The sequence below is a fragment of the Gymnoscopelus braueri genome, assembly GCF_963280865.1.
Source record: "Gymnoscopelus braueri genome assembly, chromosome: 24".
In the NCBI taxonomy this organism is placed as follows: Eukaryota; Metazoa; Chordata; class Actinopteri; order Myctophiformes; family Myctophidae; genus Gymnoscopelus; species Gymnoscopelus braueri.
In genome coordinates this window covers 23,982,408-24,006,039 of record NC_137626.1, presented here as the reverse complement: position 1 = coordinate 24,006,039, position 23,632 = coordinate 23,982,408, and the positions used below count along the sequence as shown (strand labels likewise).

The window sequence follows — 23,632 nt, the reverse complement described above, 5'->3', positions numbered from 1 at the left end:
AGGATAGAGCACTCAATCAGGATATAGATTAAACAAGTGAAATTGGAAGTGATGACACTAAGAAATGAGCAGGCAAAATTGGAACTGGAACACTATAAAATTAAGCTTAAAAATTGGTACCTTCTCCTGATTGGCTGAGATTTTGACACCTACCGGAAAATGTATTTTCTGTTTATTAAAGAACTGGAGAGACATGGAGACTCGTTACTGAACAAACACTATAGCAATGAGTACTATCAGAATATAGTGCTTTGACCTTTTAACAAAATACTTTTTGTTTTAACCAAAAAATTTCACTTACCCTACCTTTAATGTATTTTAAATCTGAAAAGTAATTTTAGGAGTAAAATACAATAGTCTCTTTGATGCAGTGGAATAAGAGTATAACATATTGAAAAACACTCAAGTAAATACCTAAAAATGTACAGAACTTCAGTATACTTAGTCACTGTCCACTACTGGTTTGGTACTTGCCTGATCTGAACCCCATAACCTATGGAGGACTGTCATGTTCTATTTAGAACTGTACCTTTATGTTTTGGGTTTTGCGCCCTCTAGTGGACAGGGGTAATTGTACTAGTGTTTTGTATCTTTTCAGTTTTACAAATTTGGCTTGATAATTGGTTTGGAGAAGTACAAACCCTTCAAACTGCACTGCCTCTGACCGTCACTTCAAGTCAATGTTAGCGGTCTGTCTTTGTGTATCCCCTCCACACACATTGAGGACAGAACAGTAAAACAATACTTTACAAGGCACAAAAAGTGTGAAGGAATCAAGATGATGAGACACCAGACAATACAGGCAAGCTGAAACCACTATCAAAGCAACCTGGGCTTTCATAGCACCTCAACAGTGCCACAGGCTGATCGCGTCCATGCCACACTGCACTGATACAGTATTTGTATTAAAAAGAGGCTGACCAAGCATTGAGTGCAACATTTAAATGATTCGATTGGTCTTGCATAATATTCTAATATTTTGAGATACTGGCTTTTTGTTTTGAGCTGCATGCCATAATCTCTAGATTAAAAAATAAAATGGGCTTGAATTTTGCAATTAATCTAGAATATATTAAAGTTTCACTTATTGAAATAATCATTTTTCCTTTCGGAATGTACCTGTATAAAGGGGAATTAACTTCCATTACGTGTATGACACTCCATATAAATGTCAGCCTACCTGGCAGAATCATAACACAAATGTAGCCACTACCTGATGACTTCCAACTTCAGTGCCCTTTGCCTTTTCTTAAGAGGAATATCATATTGTTGCAAACGATCCAGCAGATACTGCACTTCACAAGCAGAATGACACCAATAGACAGTCCAAGCGGAATGGTGAGATGGATCCCCTTTTGTCCAATGTGAGACAGACAAACTAAGCTGATTATTGAATGTCATAAATGTATAATGTACAACTATAATTCAAAATGTTGTTCCAATACTGATTACTTGTTTTAGTTCCAACTAGCATACATGGCCTGCGGCAGCCTTTAAAACTTTCAAAGATGACACTTTCTTCAAAATTCTCTCAACTGGAATTTTATTAGTAGGTCGATGGCAAATCTCCCAGACAACAATGATGTGCGTTAACTATATCAATTTTTTCCCCCCCGAAAAGGAGTGAGAGTTAGCCACTGACACACATGCTGTTAAGTCTTCTGACATTACCCCCGTGAGCTGGGGGCAAACAGATGCCATTTTCCCCCCAGGTCACACACACTGGGAATTACAGATCGAGAAAAAAAATAAAAATAACAAAATAAAAAGAAATTAAAGGGATACTTCACTTTCACATAAAATAAACATTTAAAAAATATATTAAAAATAAATGAAAAAAGTAATGGAAAAATCACGGCCCCCTCACGCATTAGAGTGTCCTACTAATGTGTGAGGGGGCCTTTATTTTGCCATAACTTTTCTTTTTTTTTTAATATTTTTTTTTAATGTTTATTTTATGTGAAAGTGAAGTATCCCTTTAAACAAAAATAAAAATAAAACGATTCACAGGAGGCAGGCAGTGATCACCCCATGTGCACAGTGCACACGCCCCCACCACCTCGTACAATTCAGCAGTCAAAGTCTCAGTCTCAAGTCCCATCCCCCTGTTTCACCATCTCTGGCCACCCAGAGCACTGACAATTCCAACAGTTAGTTTTCACTGGGCAATATTGAAGTAAAAGAATATATAAAGAACATCCCATGAATGATACAGCTAACCGTCAGGTAATGCACTCCAAGGAAAAAGTAAAATGCCCTGATATGAGATAATTTCAGAACATTTGGAGTTGAGGGCAAATAATGATATACTTTAAGCTTTTCCCTCAGCGCATGTTGAGAACCAACATCACTTCTGTCCGGAAGTAGGGAGACAAGTCTGCTCAGTAAAAGGATGGCGGGCGTGGCCCGGCGGGGTTGTGGCTTTGGAGATGGGAGGGATATCCTCCATGGAAAACCAAAAGCGAGGAGAGAGGGAGGGGGCCCTCCTTGTCGCTCAGTCCAATCTAATCCAGTGCTTCCGGTACACCCAATTTCATAAAGGGTCATAGACTTATCAGGGTGGAAGGAAGGATTTGGGAATGGGGGGGGGGGGTTGGGAGTGTGTGAAACCGGAGCCAGGCTACAAAGAAGTCCATACATACACACACTTGCTCGCTACAGGTCAGAGCAGGAGGGATTCTATGAGCCAGATGTTAAGTCATGGTCTGATTATATGGTTGTTTGCAGGTGAGGTGAGGAAGGGGTGGGTGGTTATGATGGTTCAAGCCGTATTGAGGAGATCCTGGATGGCTTTTTGCTGAGTTTCGTTCAATGTCGACACACACTGCGTCCACAGTCCTCCGGACACCTGGCGGGGAAGAGAACAATATGGTCAATTGCTGTGGGAGCAGCCTTAAAATATTTCATCCCTTAGAGGAACCTTAGTTTAGCCAAAGAAAGTGCAGTCTTTTCAAGACAATGCTCTGAGCAGACCCATTGCCACCACACATTTCTAGGAAAAAAAAGAAAATAAATGTAAAGGTTTATTTCTCTGTACCTGTACTTGACGGATGACATTTGCCAACCGTTTGCTGCATGCGTCCTCACTTTTGACCGATTCATTGGCTACTCCGTCCGCGATGATGAGGAATATTTTGGGGAGGTTTGAGTTGTCTGGTCCGAGGACGATAGGATTGTTGCTATAAGGATCAGGGATAAAAAAAATTGTGAGGAAGGATCGCAAGGCTTATAAGAAAATAAATCAAGTAATGTGTGCATGCTCTACATTCATATACATAATAGATTATGTACAGATGAACAAACATGGCCACTAGGGTCAAGTACTATCCCACCTTTAATCAAGATCGCCTAAATTGCACTAGAATTTATGTAGCGATGTAGTGGTGAATGGTGATGCCTCTTTTCATTTTTGTCCTTTATTTTTAAATCGTTGCAACAATTAAGATGGGAAAGAATTGTTTTGTGAATTCTCGTCAATATCAAAGTATGAGGCTGGTAGACAACACACATACAGTACAGACAAACTTACAACACCTGGTTAGCAGTGTTCTGTGATTGGCCCCTCCGCCTTACCTTTCAATGAGATCACACAGGAAGTCAAAGGTGTGCACGGCCTCTTCCTTGTCCTCGTTGAGTGGCAGCCAGTTCAGCCAATGGGGCAGGATCTCGTTGACGTTGGCACACTCAGGCCGGAACCTCATCACCTTGCCCACGGCCGAGATGCAGTTCTCTGTGGCGTTGACGTTCTCCTTGGAGCGAGCCTCTGCAGCCTGGATGACGCCCACCAGCAGGGGGATGGCCTCTGGAGAGGGAGGGAGAGGGGTACAGCAGGAGACCACGTCAGGGGAAAAGATAGAGGCTTGAGTTGCCTACGATAATAGCATATAAGGTTTGTGTCTACCAACAAGGCAAGGTGGCCCAGATCACTGGCTTTTAACCACTCGCAACGAATAGGCATACGTAGTAGAAAAGGGATGCTAGAGTTCAATTAAACCCTGGTTGTCACGGTACCCACAGCGCTGCTGGTTTTATACACTACCAGGAAAAGACCTGGAGTCCCGGGTCTATAACTAGGCCCATCATGTACAAAGGAAACCAGAGGAATGCATTTCACTTTCAGGTAGGACAGTGCCAGGGTTCCTCCAAGGACTAGGGTTGCTAAAACAAATCGAAACCCTTTGAGCCGGGGGGGGGGGGGGCAAGGGGTGTGCTACCTGTGCAGAATGGCCTGTAGTTCTCCCCGCCATTCTGGGCCATGACCCCAACACCATAGGCTGCTGCCTGCCGCACCTCGGGACTGGTATCACACAGGGACTGGAGCATGGGTCGCAGGAAGACCTCTGCGTATTTGAAGGAGGTGGGACTGCAGTGCTCCACCACATCGTCAAAGATGCACAGACCCCACTGTCTGTCTGCCCACGGTCTGCTGGGGCACTGGAGGAGCAGAGGGGGTAATTATTTAGAACATTATAACTTAAAGAATATGAGCACAACTCGGTACCAACAAGTAGTCTTTACCAGGTGCACGGCTTGTATAAACAGAAAAAATACCAGCACTCACAGAAATGTGCTTCGGGTCCTTTTTATTTAGGTAGGCACAAACCTAAATAAAAAGTATATTTGTGAGTGCTGGAATTAAAGGCTGAGAATACTCCATATTCGAATGTTCCTTAGAATATTAAACATTAAAGAATGTTCGACTGGCGAAACGCTGGGCGACTACAACCTTACACGGCAGCTGGTCTCGCGAGATCACAGAGCCGTCTAGAGAGACGAGAAGCACCCAGGTACAATTAAGAGAGACCGCAAGCAGCAGTTTATGCTTCATACGTACGACGGTGTCCCACACGAACGAGAGCCTATCTATAAGTCCAAAATGCATCACTGATGCAACGCATTGTGGCCTTGTAGATTGGCTGTTTTTGCCACGGGACACCATACGAGAAAGGCAAAATCAGCTGCCTTGCTGCGCTGCCTGTAAACACAGACTTCCCACAGCAGACATACCCACAGTAATCCGACACCCGAGTTACCAGACTCACTCTGTACTAGAAAGCACACACACACACATTTAATCACACAACATCACTTTAATTGATTCAAAATGATAACAGGTCAAGCTGAAACGGGTAATTAATTTGGTAGTGATGACAGACAGTTTACGAGACCGACCGAAAATTAGGCTATAGAATAAAATAAGTATGAATCATTCATTTGATCCATCTGCGGAAGATTGGCTTCAGGTAGTCTCTGAGATTCGTGACATGGAGAGGATGACTGCTAACTTGAGGATGAAGAAAGAGATATTTGAGAACAAATGGGGGATTGATTATGAGCGACAAGAGGTCTAGGGAATAGGATAGTTATTTCAAATAAATATCTGTGTTTGGTCTTGATACAGTACTTAACCCATGACATACATACTCATGTACTGTATATACAAAACGCGTGACTTCTTAAATATATATATATTCATATATGTGTATATATGGTTTTTGTTTTATTTCTGACGATTGAGGGAGAAGGTAGATGATATAAATGAAACTGGTTGTTGTAAGAATTGAACGAGCTAAAACCTTTTGAACAAAAAATACAGTTTTCATGTACTATCGTTTATTAACATTGAACAGCACCTGTGCCTTCCTTCTATTCTATTTTATTTTATCATTATATAAGATGATGTTTGGCAACATATGTGATGTCTATTGTTTGTCTTTTGTTTTATGTGTTTTGTTCTTGAAAACTTAATAAAATTTAAGTGGAAAAAAAAAAAAATTATTTTGATCTCGCACCATGAACTGGGACCGGCGCAAAGAGAGAGGAAGACTTTTTTCGGTCTTTAAATAAATGTTTTTGCATACAATATTTTATATAAAAAAAAAATACATTTGAAAATCGATTGTGGTGTTTAAAAGGAAGTTATTTTTGGCCAATTCTAACGGCCAATTCTAAATTTTAAGTGATGTTTTTCGTTTAACAGTTTTGTTAATATGTTAAAGCTCTACGTTCTGATGATGCTCAATGCTATAAACATTTTCAGAAGAGAGAACCTATCCTACATTGACAGATATTGATCTCCAAATGGGCATAAAAGGGACACAGACCGACAGAAGATAGTGATCTCCAGGGTTCCCACACATTTTTAACAATGAATTCTCAAAACCTTTCCAAAAGTATTTTACCTAATGAGTCTCTTACTCCAGTGTGCTATCAATGCCCCAAGGCAGCGAAGGTGTCACGTGACAAAGAAATACCAGATCTACAAGCTACCAACGTATCACAGTGCAACATGTTATCTTGTAGATCCATTCTTTTCGTCACGTGACATCCCCTGTATACATTAGGTCGCACTCGTGCAACGCAGCACTACATTTTACCATGTTACATATTTCACGTAATGTTAGACAAAAAACAATGTACTGTATTTCCAAACATTTTCCAAAACATTTGATTAATTCTAAACCTTTTCCAGGCCTGGGAAACAGTTCCTCATTTTGAAATATTTCCAGGAATTTTATGACCGTGGGTACCCTGGATCTCCATATATGGGCATATCAGTCGGATCAGCGGTGCGACGTAGGTGTGAGGGCCGCGTAGCAACCCGAACTCTAGTTTAACAAAATGTTTTAAAAAAATCCCCCTTTATCTCATCACACCACCTAGACTTCTACCCCCACCAAGTACTCACTATTAGCTGGACGATTAGCTGCAGGAGTTGTTCGAACCAAGGCAGCACTTTCTCTTTGTAGCTGCTGAAGACTGAATGCAGAATGTCTGACACTTTGGTCAGGATGTACACGTCATTCTCATCCTGATTGAAAACAAAAACACAAACATAACTAAGCGTATTGCAGAACACACACAAAAGTCAATAGCCTCCAGTAGGAATGTTTGAATAGTAAAGTTGTTCTTGAGGATTTGGTCAAGACAGATGGGAGGTCTATATAGTGTAAAATTCTCACCTCATCCTGTAACGTTTCCTCTACTTGCTCATCATAGTCCTCATCGTCTCTCTTAGCTGTGGGGAACAGAGGAAGGTTCAGGGAATTCTTGCTCAAACAGCAAAAAACTAAATTTTAAACGGTAAGATATGAAGTGCAATCTCTTTCTGTACGGCTTCAACAACATCTAGTATTGAAAAATCTGTACCAAATTTGCATACTTAGGGAGTGAATCTCAGTGTCAGTGAGCCAATAAGTATGCTTGTATCAAGATCAAAGTTTCAGTTTCATATAGTGAACACGTCACATGTAGTGAAAACAACTGTGCTCCCACATGTAGTGAAAACAACATCATTTAACAGAAACAGCTCTCTGGTGTGGCTGTATTTTGAGAAGTTTGACAACATTGTGCGTCGCATGGGTGTAAACAATGTCTAAGAGACCAAAAGTGTGGCCCCCTTATATCAGGTGATATGGTAATAGCACGCAATGCGATACAGTATGCAAACAATGGGATAAAGTATGCAAAAAAGGACAATACTGCCAAGACAGGCAACAAGTCAAATTTGATGAAACACTAGAACGTGCATGGAATAAATGCTTGATCCGTGTTGCAGAGGATGCTGCTATGACAACTGGGATTTTAGCAGGTAACAATTAGGTCATTAAATACTTTTGGTGGGAGACTAGTAGCCTACTGATGCAAATGTAGGCGCCCTTAACTACTTGACTTTATAAAATTGGTATAAAAATAATAAGTATTGATCAGTCAAGGTATCAACACCAGTATCGAACATTTCTGAACTAAGCCCTACTAACGACAGGCTGAAGGAATCACAAAGGACGCACCATGTCTAAGCTCCTGGTTCTTAAAGTGCTCCTCTAGTTTCCCTTTCAGAATGCCTCCCAGCTCCTCAAAGTGCTCGTTGTTAAGGCAGCCGTCACCCATCAGCTCGATGCACTGCCAAAGGAAGAAAAGATTAATTAGCAACGCAATAGCACGGAGTGGTTCAGGGATGACGTAATTCTGTATTCGGAAGCTAGCACCTTCCTGGTGCTCTTGAAATGAAGCCTTGCATTGGATTTTTGTAAAAAGCTGACTTTAAGCTATGAACAAACGACACCATGGTCGCATGTCTAAAACATCTCCATCATGAATGCTTGTGTGTTCGACGTGGAATATCCCTGACATCATAGAACAGACCTGATTGCAGGCATTCAACCAAAAGTCTGTTTAAAAAAAGCCTATATGCACTTGAGAACCAGGAAATGCAAAATGCTAACTCATTAACACACTTAGTGACAATGTTGCCAACATTTGTTAAACATTTTTTTCTTTCTTTTGAGCCCTTATGTAGTCGTTATGCCAATTGATTCCTCCCCACACACACACACACGCACACACACATTTGTGTGTTGTCACTGCTATTGAATCCTACCGACTCGCCTTCCAGTGAGAAGCCCCCACCGGGAGGAAGTAGAGCCTTCGTCCTACTCCTCCCGCCCAACACTCCCTGCCGACAGGTGCCGCCCCATCCGTAGGATTACATGCAGTGAGAGCACCCTCTCCGCCCGGCTTCGGTCCCCCTAGCCGCTCGACACCACGGTGGATTCCAACCCACAACCTCCGTGGTGGTGGGCAGACACTTTACCTTTGTGCCACCCGAGCGCTCCAAAAGGTAACACTTAAACCCAGGGTATAAAATCACCTTAAAACTGAAGGGCTTAAGCCCAGGGTATAAAATCACCTTACCTTGGCGAATGAGTGCATGATTTCTGATAGAACGTCGGAGTCGGGCTCGGTGCCGATGGCTGTGATGAGGGCGCCGCACATGAAGTGCCACATCTGGGCGAGGTACTCGGGGCCTCGAACCCGCGCACACTCCAGCAGCAGTGGCATGGACTCGGCGGCTGCCACCCGGACACGTAAGTCACAGTCAAGGAACATGGCGAAACAGTTACAGCGTTCCAAATGCCTATACACTTAAAACACCCAGGCACGTGACACTTGAGCGCCCTTTAAGTATATTTAACCACATGAACTGGACTCTAGCGTCCTTTTCATTTCCTGTCGTAATAGGCAAACGTCAGCAAAAATAGCAGATCTACAAGCTCAGCTCGTTGCGGCACATTGTGAGCATGTATATCACCCATTTTTTAAGAGATGTGGTGCAGAGGGGAAAAAGTAGGGGGTTCAAGTACAGACACCTTGAGGACCCCAGTCGACGAAGTACTGTATATAGACTTGAAATGGTTAATTAACCCGAAATCTTAACAATCTGTGAACAGGAATAATAACCCATGTGGGGGTCAAAGGTGAAAAGGATATCATCATGGAAGTAGAATTTGAGCAGAGGCACCATCAGTTTCACCACCTGTTCTGTGTACTCCACAAAACCTTCCTTCAGCTCTTTGGCATAGCATACCTGCAACAGAAAAAAATAAATAACAGTTGACAATAGTTCTATCAACTCTTGCAAATAAATCCAACACAATCATTGGCTATTGTATGAAGCTATGTTGCAGTGTCTAAAAAAAAGTGGCCTAAATGTGAATTAACAACACTTACACTATGACTTACTTATAGTCAAGTCACATAAGTTTCTATTCAATAATGACTCACCAACATCTGGCAGGCAGTGGCCTTCTCCTCCAGTCCTGCAGTCTTAATGCCGAAGCTCTGCTGGTCCCCAAGGTTGACAAACTCCCAGCCATCGTCCTCTGACATGTTCTCCATGTCCTGGGCTAAAATAAACCGGGTGGGTTACAGACATCCTCAGTACAGTATACACACACACGCAAACAACGCATTGTGAGCTTGTAGATCGGTGATTTTCGCCACACAACACCATCATACGATGAAGTATGATGCATACAGGTATTATGAAAGCTCTTTTTTGCCATATTGTAATGCATTTCAAACTGCTTTACTAAGTAGAAAAGGTCCTTTTGCACACCTACTGAAATGGACAGGTGCGTAGGAGTAATGAACTTGAGAAGAGCAAAAAGGAGTCCCACACACCGTCTTCACTTACAGAAAAACAGTTGAATGCAGATACTACGTTTCGGTCGCTCGGACCTTCATCAAGCAGACCAATCTTGCAGCCGGAGTGGCATACACAAACAGGTTTTGCACAGGCTCAAATAATGGCCCTTCGGGGTGCAGTAGAGGTCAGGATTCAATTCCCATGAGGGAAATTCAACTCCGGCACACACACACATCGATTGACGAGGCCACCAGTTAATTTGGGGGACTTACTGTCCAGGAGAGCGACCTCGGGTTTGATGGAGGCCGTCTTCATCAGGGGACCCATGACCACAGGCAGGTACTGCTGGAACTCCTTACCCAGAATTTTACACATCCTAGCCCATGCCGAGATCATGTAGGAGATCTAACACACACACACACACACACACGCACAATATCAGTTTAGCAGAACTGTAACTGAATATAGAAATTCTCTACAGAAGAATGAAACCCCTGTGTGGGTCTCTCCTGCTTCCTACCTGAGGATCGTCATCTTCCAGATCGTTGAAGTCCGTCTGCGTTTTGAGCAGCAGTTGCATCACGGCCGAGGCATCAGGCATGAACTATCACACACAGAATACAAGAGGAGGGTTAAAGGAGTTCATGTAATGTGATCTGGGAGCGCCACTTGCACTTCAGTCCACTGGAAGGTGCTGTGGTGGTGGTGGGGTGGGGGGGGGGGGGGTACTTGACAAACACCAACAACCACACACCTGCCCCATCCCATTACTTCCAATTTCAAAGCCACATACAGATTTTAGTTACTCCAAGCTGGTTTTATTAAAACCGTGGATTACTTACAAGGTGCTGTGTCCTACTAAACACGCCAACCCATTGGGTTGATAGGAGTGGTATAATAACCATAATACCACGGCTACGGAGTCTAATGTCTTTTACAGTTTCACTGTCCAAAGCTGGTCAATGAAATATTGTGAACGCATCAAAGCCATTTCATTGTCTAAAGCTGGTCAATGAAATGGTTGCGAGCGCATCAAAGCAGTTTCATTGTCTAAAACTGGTCAATGAAATGTTGTGAAAGCATCAAAGCTGAAGCTGTCATTGTCCAAAGCTGGTCAATGAAATGTTGTTTCTATGCCAGTAACAGAAGCGGCAAAGAATGACAGGCAGCGCAGCACAAGGATGACACTGATGAACTTCCAATCAAAAAAAAAATTTGCATGGCAACCACAGGCAGTCTGGGACTACAAATTATTGAATTAAATAGAAACTGCTACTTAAAAACAGCATACGTCTAATTTTTATATTGCCTATGACTTTGGCAACCATTTTATAAAATGAATAAGGGGGTTGTCGCCCGCTTAGCTGTGATATAGTCACATAATCACTGCCTATTGAGAGTTATTACTTAAGTATACATTACAAATATTTAGATGGAAGCTGTACTGCCAGCGGCAATTTTTGACCACAGCATCCTTGGTTAACAATTCCGATGTTTAACGCTGTTGAGTGCCTCTTAACGGCATACCTTGTCCTTGCCCACAGCCAAGCCAATGAGGCTGATGCACTCGATGGTCTTGCCACGGAGCAGACGCAGCTCCTTCTGCACGGCGTTCTCCACGATGTGCTTGAGCGACGGCATGAACAGGTCGTAATACGGCACAAACTTCTCCTCCGCAGTGTCGGCTACCGAGGCAATGGACGTCACCACCTGCTCCAGGACCAGCTTGGTGCCCTTCTGGATCAGCTGGGAAGAGAAAGGTGTGTGTATTGAGAGCTTCATCTTAGTATGGAGGCACAGTGGTTTCTAAACTATTACAACAACCCCGGTTTGATTCTGGCTGGACACCACCCTCCTGTCTTTCTACTGTCCAGTATAGTTTAAAAAGGGGCCTCAGCTTAGTATGGCAAAGTTTCCAGGTAAAATAATGTTAACTTTACCATGCAATTTTCACCATTTTATAGAATACAGTACATCAAGCACTAGCAAAACAAAAGCCAAGGCTAGCTAGAGATGTGTTAAGTTGAGCACTTCAGCACCCTCTGGTGGACAAATGTACAAATAGTATGACACCCAAACAAACATCAATAGCTTTGCAGCTCAACTCATTTAAATTTCCATCCTTCAAGCACCACAGGTTTCGTTTGTACATAACACACACACACACACACACACACACAGTATTATTTAGTCTGATGATGCCAACAAATCAATTCTTCAAATACTGTCATCTTTGACTCACACAATGGATGTGCACACACAGAAATTAAAACCCCAGGCACACACACTGTAGCATTTAGTCTGATGATGCCAACAAACCGATTATTCAAATACGGTCATCTTTGACTCACACATGGTGCACACACACACGCACATCAATTAAAACCCCAGGCACATGATGCAGAGAAGCAAAACAAAGAATTGCAATCATTAACTTTCAAATTCGAGCCTTGTGCCAAAAAAAACTGGCACTGTGTGTGTGTGTGTGTGAGTGTGAGTGTGAGTGTGAGTTCACGTATATACCTCCTGAAGCTTGGCAACCATGATGACATGGAGATGCTGCACCAGGCTGTCCAGGTAGGGGAGGAGCAGCGACTTGGGACAGTCCTCTGTGAAGTTGATGAGGGCGGCTGCAGCGTGAGCCTGCACCCTGGGATTGGTCTGGTCCTCCATGGTCTGTAGTAACGCTGAGATGACCTGGGGGTGCAGAGGGTGAGGGAGGGGAAAGGTCATGGGGTAGACAAATTTGTACTGCAGTTGAGTTTACTGTAGGTCATTTGTGACCAATTATTTATTAGAATTTGTTTAATGCATTTAGTTTTACACCAGAAGAATCCTGGTTATGCTTGGCTATAAAAAAAACGATCTCATCAATCCATTCAACAAGCTCCACCTGAACAGAACGCGATTTATCCATCTTCAGCACAGACACAAAACCCAACAATGTGACACCAGTCAGGCCCCAGCTAACATAGGGTGATTATGATATCGTTTAGCAAATCTTGGCACCGATTCATTTTCCACCTTGATTTCCTTTTTTTTTTTAACAACTCAAAAGTGATTTGATACCAACCTTGTCGTGGAATTTCTTTTGGAAGGTGGGGGCGAAGTCTGTGGCCATCTGGCCAATGGCGTTGCAGGCCGCGTAACGCACCCTGGGGTGCTGGAGACAGAAGAGCAGAGTCAACACCACTAAAATACCAGGGGGGACATTACTATACATTCAAAGTGGCTTTTAATTTGCATCAAGCTCAGAGGGTAAACACACACACGTTAATCATCTTTTGCTTCACTGTGTGAAGGGCTGTGCGGAATGACAAATGAAGGGAGCAAGCTGAACTTGCTGTGCATGCAAATCATGACAAAGCTGTCCCAGACAATAGGCTGAAGTACATTTGACCATTCTTTATCATTTAATTGCAATACTGCAAATGAAGTAACACAAAGTGAAACAGAAGTTTCAAATGTGACTGCAGCTGAAACGTTTAAGTGACATAATCTGCATGCCGTTTCTGTGTGGTTAGGCTATAATCAAACCAGTTAAAGAGACAAAGCACTATTCAAACAGCATTACTTAAACATGCATGCGTGTCTTACAGGGTCAGAGCAGAACAGTAGGACAAAGCTGACTATCTCGTTAAGGATCGCCTCCATCTGCTGGTGGCAGCCCTCTCCGATGGCCGACAGAGCCATCAAGCCTGCATGGCGATACTTCCAGTCAGCTGCAGGCAGAGAACGAAACAAAATATGTTAAAAAAAAAAAGGCAATTGTTGGTAAATAAACATTTAAATAATTTACCAAATCTAGGCATAACTGATCAAGTCTCCTTGCATGGCTGCCAACCCATATGACATGAGCAAGATGGCTGCTATGTGAATACGGTCAATATGTTGTTTGAAAGAGCGTGTGTGTGTGCGTGCATCATGTGAAAACGTACGGTTCTGCAGCATTTGCATGATGTGCTGTTTGATCATCGGCAGGACGATCTTGCCTCCGAGCCCACAGGCGATCCTGTCCAGGGCGCTCTCCCCCGCCACTGCGTTACTATTGGGACACAGCGGAAAACACCTTTCAAACCTCATCGTATCCCACAAACAGAACATAGCCACCCAGAGGTGTGCATAGATGAACCACTTGGCTTCACCGCCTTTCATTATGCAGGGCTTGAAATTGGAATAGTTTTGGTTGTATATTCTCCCGAAAATTGTGTCTGTGCGACCTTGAAATATAACTGGGAGCATTTGTGTGAGTGCAAATAATTGTACATTATAGTTAGTACACACTGTATGTAGATTCTACTAAATACATTCGGTGTGTCTTGAGATGACAGTAGGTGCTCTGCAGCATGGAGACGGTTTGCTCATTGGAACAACGTAACAGAGAAGTCACATGAATGCTGCCGCGCCGACATTCAAATCACACAAGAGAGATTGAAAGAGGAGGCGCAATATTAACCGACTGTCCAGAACACCTTCTCATATTTCTCAATCAAAACCGCAAAGGCTCTGCGCACTTGTAATCGTCAGTAAGTTGACACCATGACAAGACACGCAAACTATATGACCGAGAGGCAAGGCTGCTCCATGTGGGAAACGGGATGCGTGTGCCTGTCGCTCAGTTTTCCACTAGGAAACTAGTGGTGTCACACCACAAAAGCAAACAACCCCACATTGACAAAATTGTCGTGAACTGCAGAATTTTATTTAAAGCCATAGTGGTGGCCTATGATGCGTTTTTATGACCGTACTGTCATATCGTTTTTGTAAAACAAAATAATTTGTATTTTCTTTTATTGGTACTCCTTACATTTTTGTCTGGGTGTTCCTATCTTTTCAAGTTGAGAGCACTAGTGCTACCAAGTAAAAGAAGAAACGTTCATCTCCAGCCCCGTTACCCATTAGCTTGACATACAGTGCAGAGAGTAAGTAATTTCTGGGCAGGTTGTTGAAAAGATGTTATGCGTGTGGCGAACAGAGGGTGTGTGTGTGACGAACAGAAGGTGTCACCTGTCAAAGTCGTCATCCTCAAGTTCGTCGGCCATAGCCCACTCCTCGTCTTCCTCTAAGTCCACCATCATGGTCAGCATCTGCGGCACTGTACACACAAACAAAACCCATGGTTAGCACTGCACTGAGCACAGGTTGAGTGAAACACCCACAGCACTGTACTTGGAACCCCTAGTGTTGCATTAACACATTGACTGCCAGAATTATTTCAGATTTTTAGCTGTAGACTGCCAGAGATTTTTCATTGAAAAAAAAAGTACTCAGGAGCCGAGATACAGAATTTTTAAGTTTTAAGTTAACAAGGAAGTGGATAGGAGTCTAAATCTTCGAACAATCATATCTCCTTGGTCTTTGGGTCAAATAAAAAAAAAAAAACGATTTTAAATAGAACGCAGATCTGCGTTCTTGGCAGCCCACGTATTTATTAAAAATAGTACGCAGATCTGCGTTTTTGGCAGCCAATGTGTTAAGAAGACAAGAACTGAATCTACATCCCCTTACAATTAGTTGACCAGACTCTCCATATTTGGTCCACGCCCGTTTTCTCTCTACACCAACACCGCCGAAAATAGCCGGTCTAGAAACTCACAATGCAATGCGTTGGGAGCTTGGCGAATGCTTGCCCCAGAATAGGGATGCTAGGGTTCATGTGGTTAAAATGCAAGGCCTGAAATCTACACGTCTGGTTAAGAGAGTTAAAGGAGTAGTTCACCCCAAAAAAAAATACTTAAATATCAATTAAACACCCCATGAAGCATTGAATGGATATTCTTGTTTTTGTCGTATTCCTAAGACAATAATTTGATGATAATAATAATAAAGACCCTGATGTATCCGGTAGGAGACAAGAGTCTCCTTTGTGTCTCCTACCGGATACATTAGGGTCTTTATTATTATCAAATTATTGGCTTAGGAATACGACAAAAACTGAAAAATATCCATGAATTCACGTCTTTATGGGGTGGGTAATCGATAGGAAAAAAAAAGTCATTTTGGGGGTGAACTATCCCTTTAAGGAGGTAGGTGAAAGGCAGTGATGCAAAGGACAGTATGTGTGTTGGGTGCGAGAGCTGCTTGGCTTCCTCTCTCACCACTCTGAGCCACGATGGCCGTGTGCTTCCGCAGCATGGCTGCCGCCGTCTCCGACAGTGTGACGATGACCTCCAGGGCCAGCTGCCTCTGCATGTTGGTGAGGTTGGTGTCTGCACATAACTGGAGAGGGGGGGGACCGGGTTAAGGCAATGACTGACAATTAACAAAACAGGACCTGGTCATCTAAATAGAAATTAAATTATTTCAAATCGTACATTTAACTCATTCACTGCCAGAACTTTTTTATTTTTGCGTTTGACAAACTGCCAGAGATTTTTCATAGAAAAAGAAAGTACTCAGGAGCCAAGATACAAAATGTTTAAGTTTTAAGTTAACAAGGAAGTGGATTGGAGTCTAGATCTTCAACAAATCATATCTCCTTGGTCTTTAGGTTAAAAATTAAATAAATAAATAAGAAGAAAAAAAATTTAAAAGTCGTTTTAGTCGTTCTTGGCAGTGGGGGCTTAAAGGACAAAAGTCGTTTTAGTCGTTCTAGGCAGTGAATGAGTTAAGGGTAATGTTTATCTATTACATGACAGAGGACAAAGCTGAAAAATAAAAATTGCATGCATGTCCAGAATTATATCTTACATAATGGAAATGGAGCTAAAATGTTGAAACAGTAACTTTGCACAAGAATTTAAAAAGCAGCTGCAATCAATTGAAACTCTTTGAACTGGAATCATGCAGCAGAAACGCCTTTTAAAAAACAGCTAGAAAAAAGATGAACTGACACAAGGGGAATATGATACGAGCGATGGAAACATGTGCACTCACCTTCAGACTGAGCTGCAGTGTGGCCTCCAAGTTGGGTCTCAGGTATTTTGGCGCCGTGTCTGCGATCTCGACTAGAGACTTGAGCACAGAGTCATCTCCCTGATAACATGACTCGTTCACCGCCTGGCGGGAGAAATTACGTGTGGTCACTGGTCAACCATTGTCAATTACGTGTGCGGAAAATATATGGGTAGCTGGCTGCCATCAAAAAAAGATGTGCAGTGTTATTGTCCACAAACATGGAAACATTACATTCGTTCAATTTGCCACATGAACCCTACTGTCCTTCTTCTGGGGAGAACAGTCAGCAAAAATGGCAGACCTATATGCTCGTAACACATCACGATGCATTTTGAGCTTACAGTTCGGCTATAAAAAAAACTCTAGTGAAATATGACCACACCCACTGTGACATCTTGACTCACTGAAGCATTGAAGATAAGCAGTTTTTAAATGTGTATGGGGTTCTCTCTACTGACCTGCAGGATGCCAGGCAGCAGGTCAGCAAAGTGTTTAAGCAGGACTGTGTTGCTCTCATTGGATAAGACGAAGGAGGCAGCAGCACGTGCCGCCAGCATACGGATCTGAAAAGAAATAAATATACATTTTAATTCCTCTAGGGCTAAATTCTACATTTTCAGGCAATCTTAAGATGTTGTGCTCTAGTGTTGAAATCAGTGCAATCAAGTATCCTGTGAAATCAGTGCAATCAAGTATCCTGTGAAGAGTCTTTACCTGTGGGTTCTCCTGGTCCTGCATGCACTGGACCAGCATGCGTTTTATAACCTCCATGTAATGCTGCTGCTGGTTGCCAAAGATCCCAGGGAAGTTCCTACACATATGTAAAAGAAAAACACACGTGTCAGTGGCCAGTGACTAGCCTGGTAAACCCTCCCTCCGGAAATCTCAATTCCATTTCATTTCAGGAGTGAGTCTGGCCTGATCCGCCTGTCTGCAATATTGTCTGTGCTGGAGTTGGGCGGGAGTAATACCGTTGACTGACAACCCCTTCAGCCAATGATAATTTTTCCCCTTCAGCCAATCAGCAGTTCACCAGTCTTAATGTGACGCGACGGGACTTTTGAGACAGCCATACCCAAAATGGGTTGCCCTTTTCGGGTACAATGGTGTCACTGCCCGCCCCTACCGGTTCTCTAATTATTATTTTTTTAAATAGGCTTTGTCATGATTAAACATGGTTAAACAACTAAATTCTATCCAAACGATATCTTATAAGTAAATTCCGTGCCTCAAAATAGAAGTTAGAGAGCTTTTTGAAGTAAAAAAATAGCGGAGAATTGGCCGCACAAGAAAAAGATGGCTGCCGTTCGTGTTTTGGGCTCACTCGAACTCGCCACCTGATTGGCCAACGTAAGCTGTCAATCACAGAACAATGAGCGACGACGCTGATAGGCGCGGCCGTTTGGCATACACAGCCAATATTGCAGAGAGGCGGTTCATGCCAGACTCACTCCAGGAATCAAATAGAAATGAGATTTCCGGAGGGAGGGTTTACCAGGCTAGCCAGTGACACATGGCTTAAAAGTTATAAAACAACTATATAAACAAAATAACTCCCACTTGCTGTAATGCCTGGATAAAATTGGCAGAATATCTTGGAAATGTCATCATGATTTGATCTACAGGTTGATACCATCTGCATGCATTTGGAGGTTCTGAAGAGAAATATCTTAACTGCTGCACCACTGACAAAAACATGTTTTAGGTGGAGCTCACCAGAATATGTGCAGGGCAGCCTCTCGCAGGCCCACGTTCTGAGAGTTGACAGAGTCAAACAGGAACTTAAGCAACTCTGGCCATTGGTTGTTACCGTCGTCATCTAGAGATGGGAGGGTGCGTTAATAGAAAATACAGCTTCAATGGAAATCATTATGGTCAGCACTCTGACATTTCTAATATCTTCCGATATGTTCTTCCAAAACCATGACTCTCTGAGTGAGGGGGACGTGTGTGAGAAGGAGGAGGAAGTGTCTTTACCGATGAGATTGCGACACAGCTCGGCAGCGATGTCGCAGACCTTCTTGCGGATGGTAGGCGCGGTCTCCTGCTGGATGCTGGTGACCAGCTCTGTCTTTATGGCCGTCTGCATCTCCAGCGTCAGGCCGGGGTAGATCTCCTCAAACGACGATGAGAGCAGCCGCCGGAGCAGCACTGCCGCCATCTGTTTGACCTGGACCAGGGGGTGATTTGATGTTATACACAGTTATGTGCGGTCCAAGTTGGGTCTACCAGGACGATGAGTGCATTTAAATGGCTCCATGTCATTCTAGCAGTCTGTTATTTAGACCTCTGGGTCAACAGGTAAATCGAGCCAAATGTAGAAAACTATCAGTAACAGGGGTCAAAAACTGTTTTTTTTAAAGGTATGGATCGTTATGAAAACAGGAGTGCTTTGACAGTTCCAACAAGAACTTGCAGCATCTCACAAAACAAAAAGGCAGAGTCACACTCTGCCGGGCCAACCATCCATTTAGCTGCTCCCGTTTCAAAGCTCTAAAAATAATCAGTCATGAGGTAAAAGGAGGAAGAGAGAGAGGAGGCACGAAAGGGCCAGGCTGCCCCGTTGACGACAGCGAGTAGCCACTCGCCAAAATCATGACGCGCACCAATAAGTCTTGTGGGGGGCCATGTGTACACGTATTTCCTAATAACGTCTCAGCTCAACAGGGGCAGACTTCAAAGCAAAGTTAAACCAGATTTACACTTAGCTGCATCTTGCATGGCAGTGTCACGTATCAAAAATAGCAGATCTACAAGCTCACAATACATCGTGCTGCTATTTTCTGTGTGACACAGCAGGCAGGCAACAAAGTATAAATCAGGCATTGCAGTGCATTGTAAAAGAAAGAATGCTAAATGCTTAACATCAAATGTGACAAGAGGCATTTATGCACACCACATAATTACAACAGTTAGCACACAAGCAGCTCATGACCTGCCAGTCACTCATCTTACAAAGAAAAAGAGGGTACAAAACATTCAACCATCTTGCCTCTCCCCACTAGCTTTACAGGGGAGGTGAGGAGATAAACAATAAGAATGTTGGAAACACTGTGACATCCAATTCTCTGGGGAGGATTGATTTATTTTCGAGTCGAACGGGCGTAAATGGATAAAGGCCCTGTGCACTAGTGGTAATAGCTAGGGGGACCAGAGATGATGTCGTCGAGCTTACATACCTCCTCTGTGGCGGCTGCATCTCTGATAGCCTGCAGCAAAAATGTGATCTTGTTCTGGCCAGGGATGCTGTCGTAGGTCTCCTGCAAAAACAATCACAACAGCAATAGGAAGGAAATTAGATTGTTTGGATATGGATATGATTAACTACACGTACATCATGCCATTTTTGGTGAAAGCAGCTTTACAAAGCGAGCGAAGTGTGTAGCCAAAGTGTGTAGATTTGTAGCATTGGTGGTCCTGTCAAGGGCTAAACTCACTGACCCCAGCAGGTTTCAGTGCAGCGTTTCACTAGACTTGATATGGAATAGAACCCTCAACCGTGGCTTTGTTGGTGTCCTGCCAAGTCAACTATGAGACCCAGCCAGCTAATAGAAAAAACAATACACTATAGTAATAGAGCTACACAGCATTTGTATACCTGTGAATAACAAGAGCCTTGGAGGCACATGCTTTACCAAGACAACAACACATTTCACTGGACTAGTGCGCATCGAGAGGAGCCATGCCTGTGGATGAGCTTCATTTAACACACTGATACATGCTTTAAATTCAAAGGCTTCTTGAAATATTCAAGGAATGTGGACTGGGATGCTTGGTGATGCAATGGGGTTTCTCCTGCCCCAGCTATGAGAGTAGCCTTGGGGGTGTGTGCTAGGCTAGCACACACTTTATGTACAGCTGCCAGTTGCTTACTTCAACCAGCTCAACGTGGTGGGGTATTAAATGTCTGATGGGGCATGGTAGATCCGAGCCTTTGCTGTTGTCCCCCCCCCCACCCCAACCACCACCACCCCTGAGGCCTTTCTACAATCTGATATCTATATATCTGATCAGAATAGTTGCGTTATTGGAATCTTGAGTCACTGCATTCTCTCCACAATCAGGCCTCTTCCTTGCCTCACATCATAAGAGCACCTACCCAACGCACAAATGCTTACCGACTCAATGGCAATCTCATGACAGTCTTGATAGCCTGCAAGTCTTGGTTTGCCTGAAGATGCAACTTTTTTTTTTTTACATGTCATATACTGGTGTGAATTGTTAACTGTTTTTCAAGCTGACACAGTCATACAACAAGCCTGGCCATATTAGTCTTATGACCCATCCAGCTGGATCCATTCCTCTAGTGTGTGTGTGTGTGTCTCTCTCTCTCTCTCTCTCTCTAACAGGGTGGATTCCAGTGAGCTTAGCCATCAGGCCAGTGATTGTGTATCAGAAAGGAAAGTGCTGACCACTGGGTGAGGGATGAGGGCGATAAGATTCATCCAGCTGCCACCCAAAAAACGAGAGAGGAAAGCGTTTGGCTAACAATACCACGGATCCCCGGATGATGAGAGGCTAATCGCGGTGTGGTGGTGGGGGCAAGAGAAAGTGAATAGGCCAGCTAGACTGTGTGGCCATTCAAATCCCCTGGGACTGACTAATCCACTGACTCACATCAGACAGTGTCCGGTCAGGGAGGGAGCAACGCGCCAAATGGAGCTAATTAACCCCACAGATTAGCTGTAATCATAAACTATAAAGAGGTTTCATGTACATAGTGTTTAATGTGTGATGATAGTGGTTTTTGGTGTTATTTTTATGTTATGTGGACGAATTGAATACAGAGGACCCCAATGATGGAAACAAGTCCACAAGGACTTTTTTGTGTACATCCTTTTAGACCAAGTGTATGACTGTACTCGTCCTGTATGCATTTCTGTCTAATAAAGTATTCAATACAATCAAAGACACGATGGGTAGTTGATTTGGTCTTTCAGTTGTGTTTTTTATGCTTTAATGAACCAAATCCAGGCCACAGCAGGGGGTTTGCTTGTGGTCGGCATACATAGTGATAGCCCCCCCCCCCAGACAGACACTCAGAGAAACATTATTGAGCTTTTCACGTCACACAGGAACGTGTTTCCATTTAAAGCTGGCTCATCATCGCTTTAAGCGCTGGCCAACACACATTACTAGCCCGCTAGCCCAGCGGCTACTACGATGTGCTAGCAGGTAGACGCTAACATCTTATGTGTGATTGTGTGTGTAGAGAGAAGGACCGCCACTTCCATCTGGACAACGGGCAACACGCCGCCTCGTCGGGCATCGTGTGCTCTCGGGCGTCCGGGGCGCGAGCATTGTTGTGAGGCCTCAAGATGGTTGACAGTGCCAACAAACTACGCAACAACATGGTTGAGTGTGTGTGTATGTGGTTAGCTGTGTGCAGCTAGCGGTAGTTAGCGGACTAGTGCTGTCTGTGAGGCTTCAGCGAGCAACTCACACACGTGTTGCTACCGGGGCTGTGCCAGTGTTGCCAGAGTTTGCGAGAGAGATAAGCAACCAGATCTAGGAAAACAAGCCCAAAAGATGTAACTTAGGCTAAATGAGCAATGCAAACTGTATACATCGGCTTTTTGTATCAACCCGATCTACAAGCTCACAACGCGGCACGATGCAACGCGCTGTGGGCTTTTAGATCTGCCATTTAAAAAAAAAAAAAAAATTATATATATATATATATATATATATATATATATATATATATATATATATATATACATACACATATACACACACACACACACACACCACACACACACATTTGGATGTTTTTTTAAAACATTCCAACACAAATATGGTATGTGGGGCTCCAGCTGGCCCCGCATACAAAATATCAACACAAAAAAAAAGGTACACTTTAGAAACAAGCCCAAAAAACGCAACCCACCAATATCTACAAGCAACTTTACAGAAAAACCAAGTCGCTTATAATAAGCAGACATGGCAACACAGGGCTGTGCTAGGATAGATAGCTCCGGATAGCAGGGGCGTGCTAACGCAGGCTACAAGCGAGCCAAGGGACCCGGCGGGGCAGCCAGCCAGCAGCTCCCCGGCTCTCCTCTCCTCCTACCCGGCCTAGGGGAGGAACGATCAACCGGGCATAAGCGACGCTCACCTCGGACTGTTTCCTGATGCTGTTGTCGGGGCTCATCAGGTTGCCCAGGAGGAGGTAGAACTGCTGCTGCTCCGCCATTGTGGAAGAAGATAGAAGAAGGACCAGGGGTAGGAAGGAGGGCCGTGAGATAAAGCACCCGGCTCTCACACTCACTCAACGTTATGCCGATTGCCGACTCGCCTCTAGTCTGCTCCTCACCCGGACACACAATCAGCGTTGCCAGATTTTGAGAGAGAAATAAGCAATCAGAATCCGTGTACCTTTCGTTCAATTGATTTTCAAAATAAAATCAGAACATTTTAAAAATGACAATTTTTTTCAATTGTTTCTAAAACCAAGGCTTTTTTTTAATAGCCGACCTACAAGCTCACAACGCGTCGCATCTTGTAGATCTGCTATTTTCAAAAAAAACTTTTGGAATATATTTTTTAACATGTTAAAAACACAAATCTTGTATCAACTACACTTGAGAAACAAGCCAAAAAAAAACGCAACTCACAACTAGCAATATAAGCGACTTAACAGAAAAACAAGCCCAAAGTCGCTTATAAAAAGTGGACATGGCAACCCTGCACACAATGCTGCCCCGGCCCCCATTGGCTCTTCTTCACGACCGCACTCGTCGCTGGTTGGCTGCTCTGTGCTGCGGTAAACGCACCCGATTGGCCTCGCGGAATCGCTGCCACGCG

The 23,632-nt window shown here is 43.5% G+C and overlaps 1 protein-coding gene across 1 annotated transcript; it reads right to left on the bottom strand.

The window, feature by feature from the left end:
- Positions 1-2,592: 2,592 nt before the first annotated feature.
- Positions 2,593-23,130, bottom strand: kpnb3 (karyopherin (importin) beta 3). Its single transcript, XM_080423104.1, has 26 exons — positions 22,944-23,130; positions 20,005-20,085; positions 18,803-18,995; positions 18,542-18,644; positions 17,540-17,636; positions 17,284-17,388; positions 16,805-16,927; positions 16,027-16,147; positions 14,936-15,023; positions 13,867-13,973; positions 13,526-13,650; positions 13,002-13,091; positions 12,452-12,625; positions 11,456-11,674; positions 10,449-10,532; positions 10,201-10,333; positions 9,565-9,686; positions 9,271-9,367; positions 8,695-8,867; positions 7,791-7,902; positions 6,963-7,018; positions 6,689-6,811; positions 4,215-4,434; positions 3,574-3,802; positions 3,038-3,179; positions 2,593-2,848 (listed from the first exon to the last, which is right to left on the bottom strand). Exons 1-26 carry the CDS (start codon positions 23,019-23,021, stop codon positions 2,762-2,764), a joined length of 3,282 nt encoding a protein of 1,093 aa, XP_080279230.1. The 5' UTR covers positions 23,022-23,130; the 3' UTR covers positions 2,593-2,761.
- Between the last annotated feature and the right edge of the window lie 502 nt (positions 23,131-23,632).

Bases quoted from the DNA above. Each gene is read 5' to 3' on its own strand.
- kpnb3 (XM_080423104.1), bottom strand. From the start codon at position 23,021: ATGGCGGAGCAGCAGCAGTTCTACCTCCTCCTGGGCAACCTGATGAGC. The intron at 9,687-10,200 runs GTAAGTCCCCCA...GGTTTATTTTAG, and splicing joins CGAGGTCGCTCTCCTGGACA to CCCAGGACATGGAGAACATG. The intron at 3,803-4,214 runs GTAGCACACCCC...CTCCCTCTCCAG, and splicing joins CTACAGGCCATTCTGCACAG to AGGCCATCCCCCTGCTGGTG.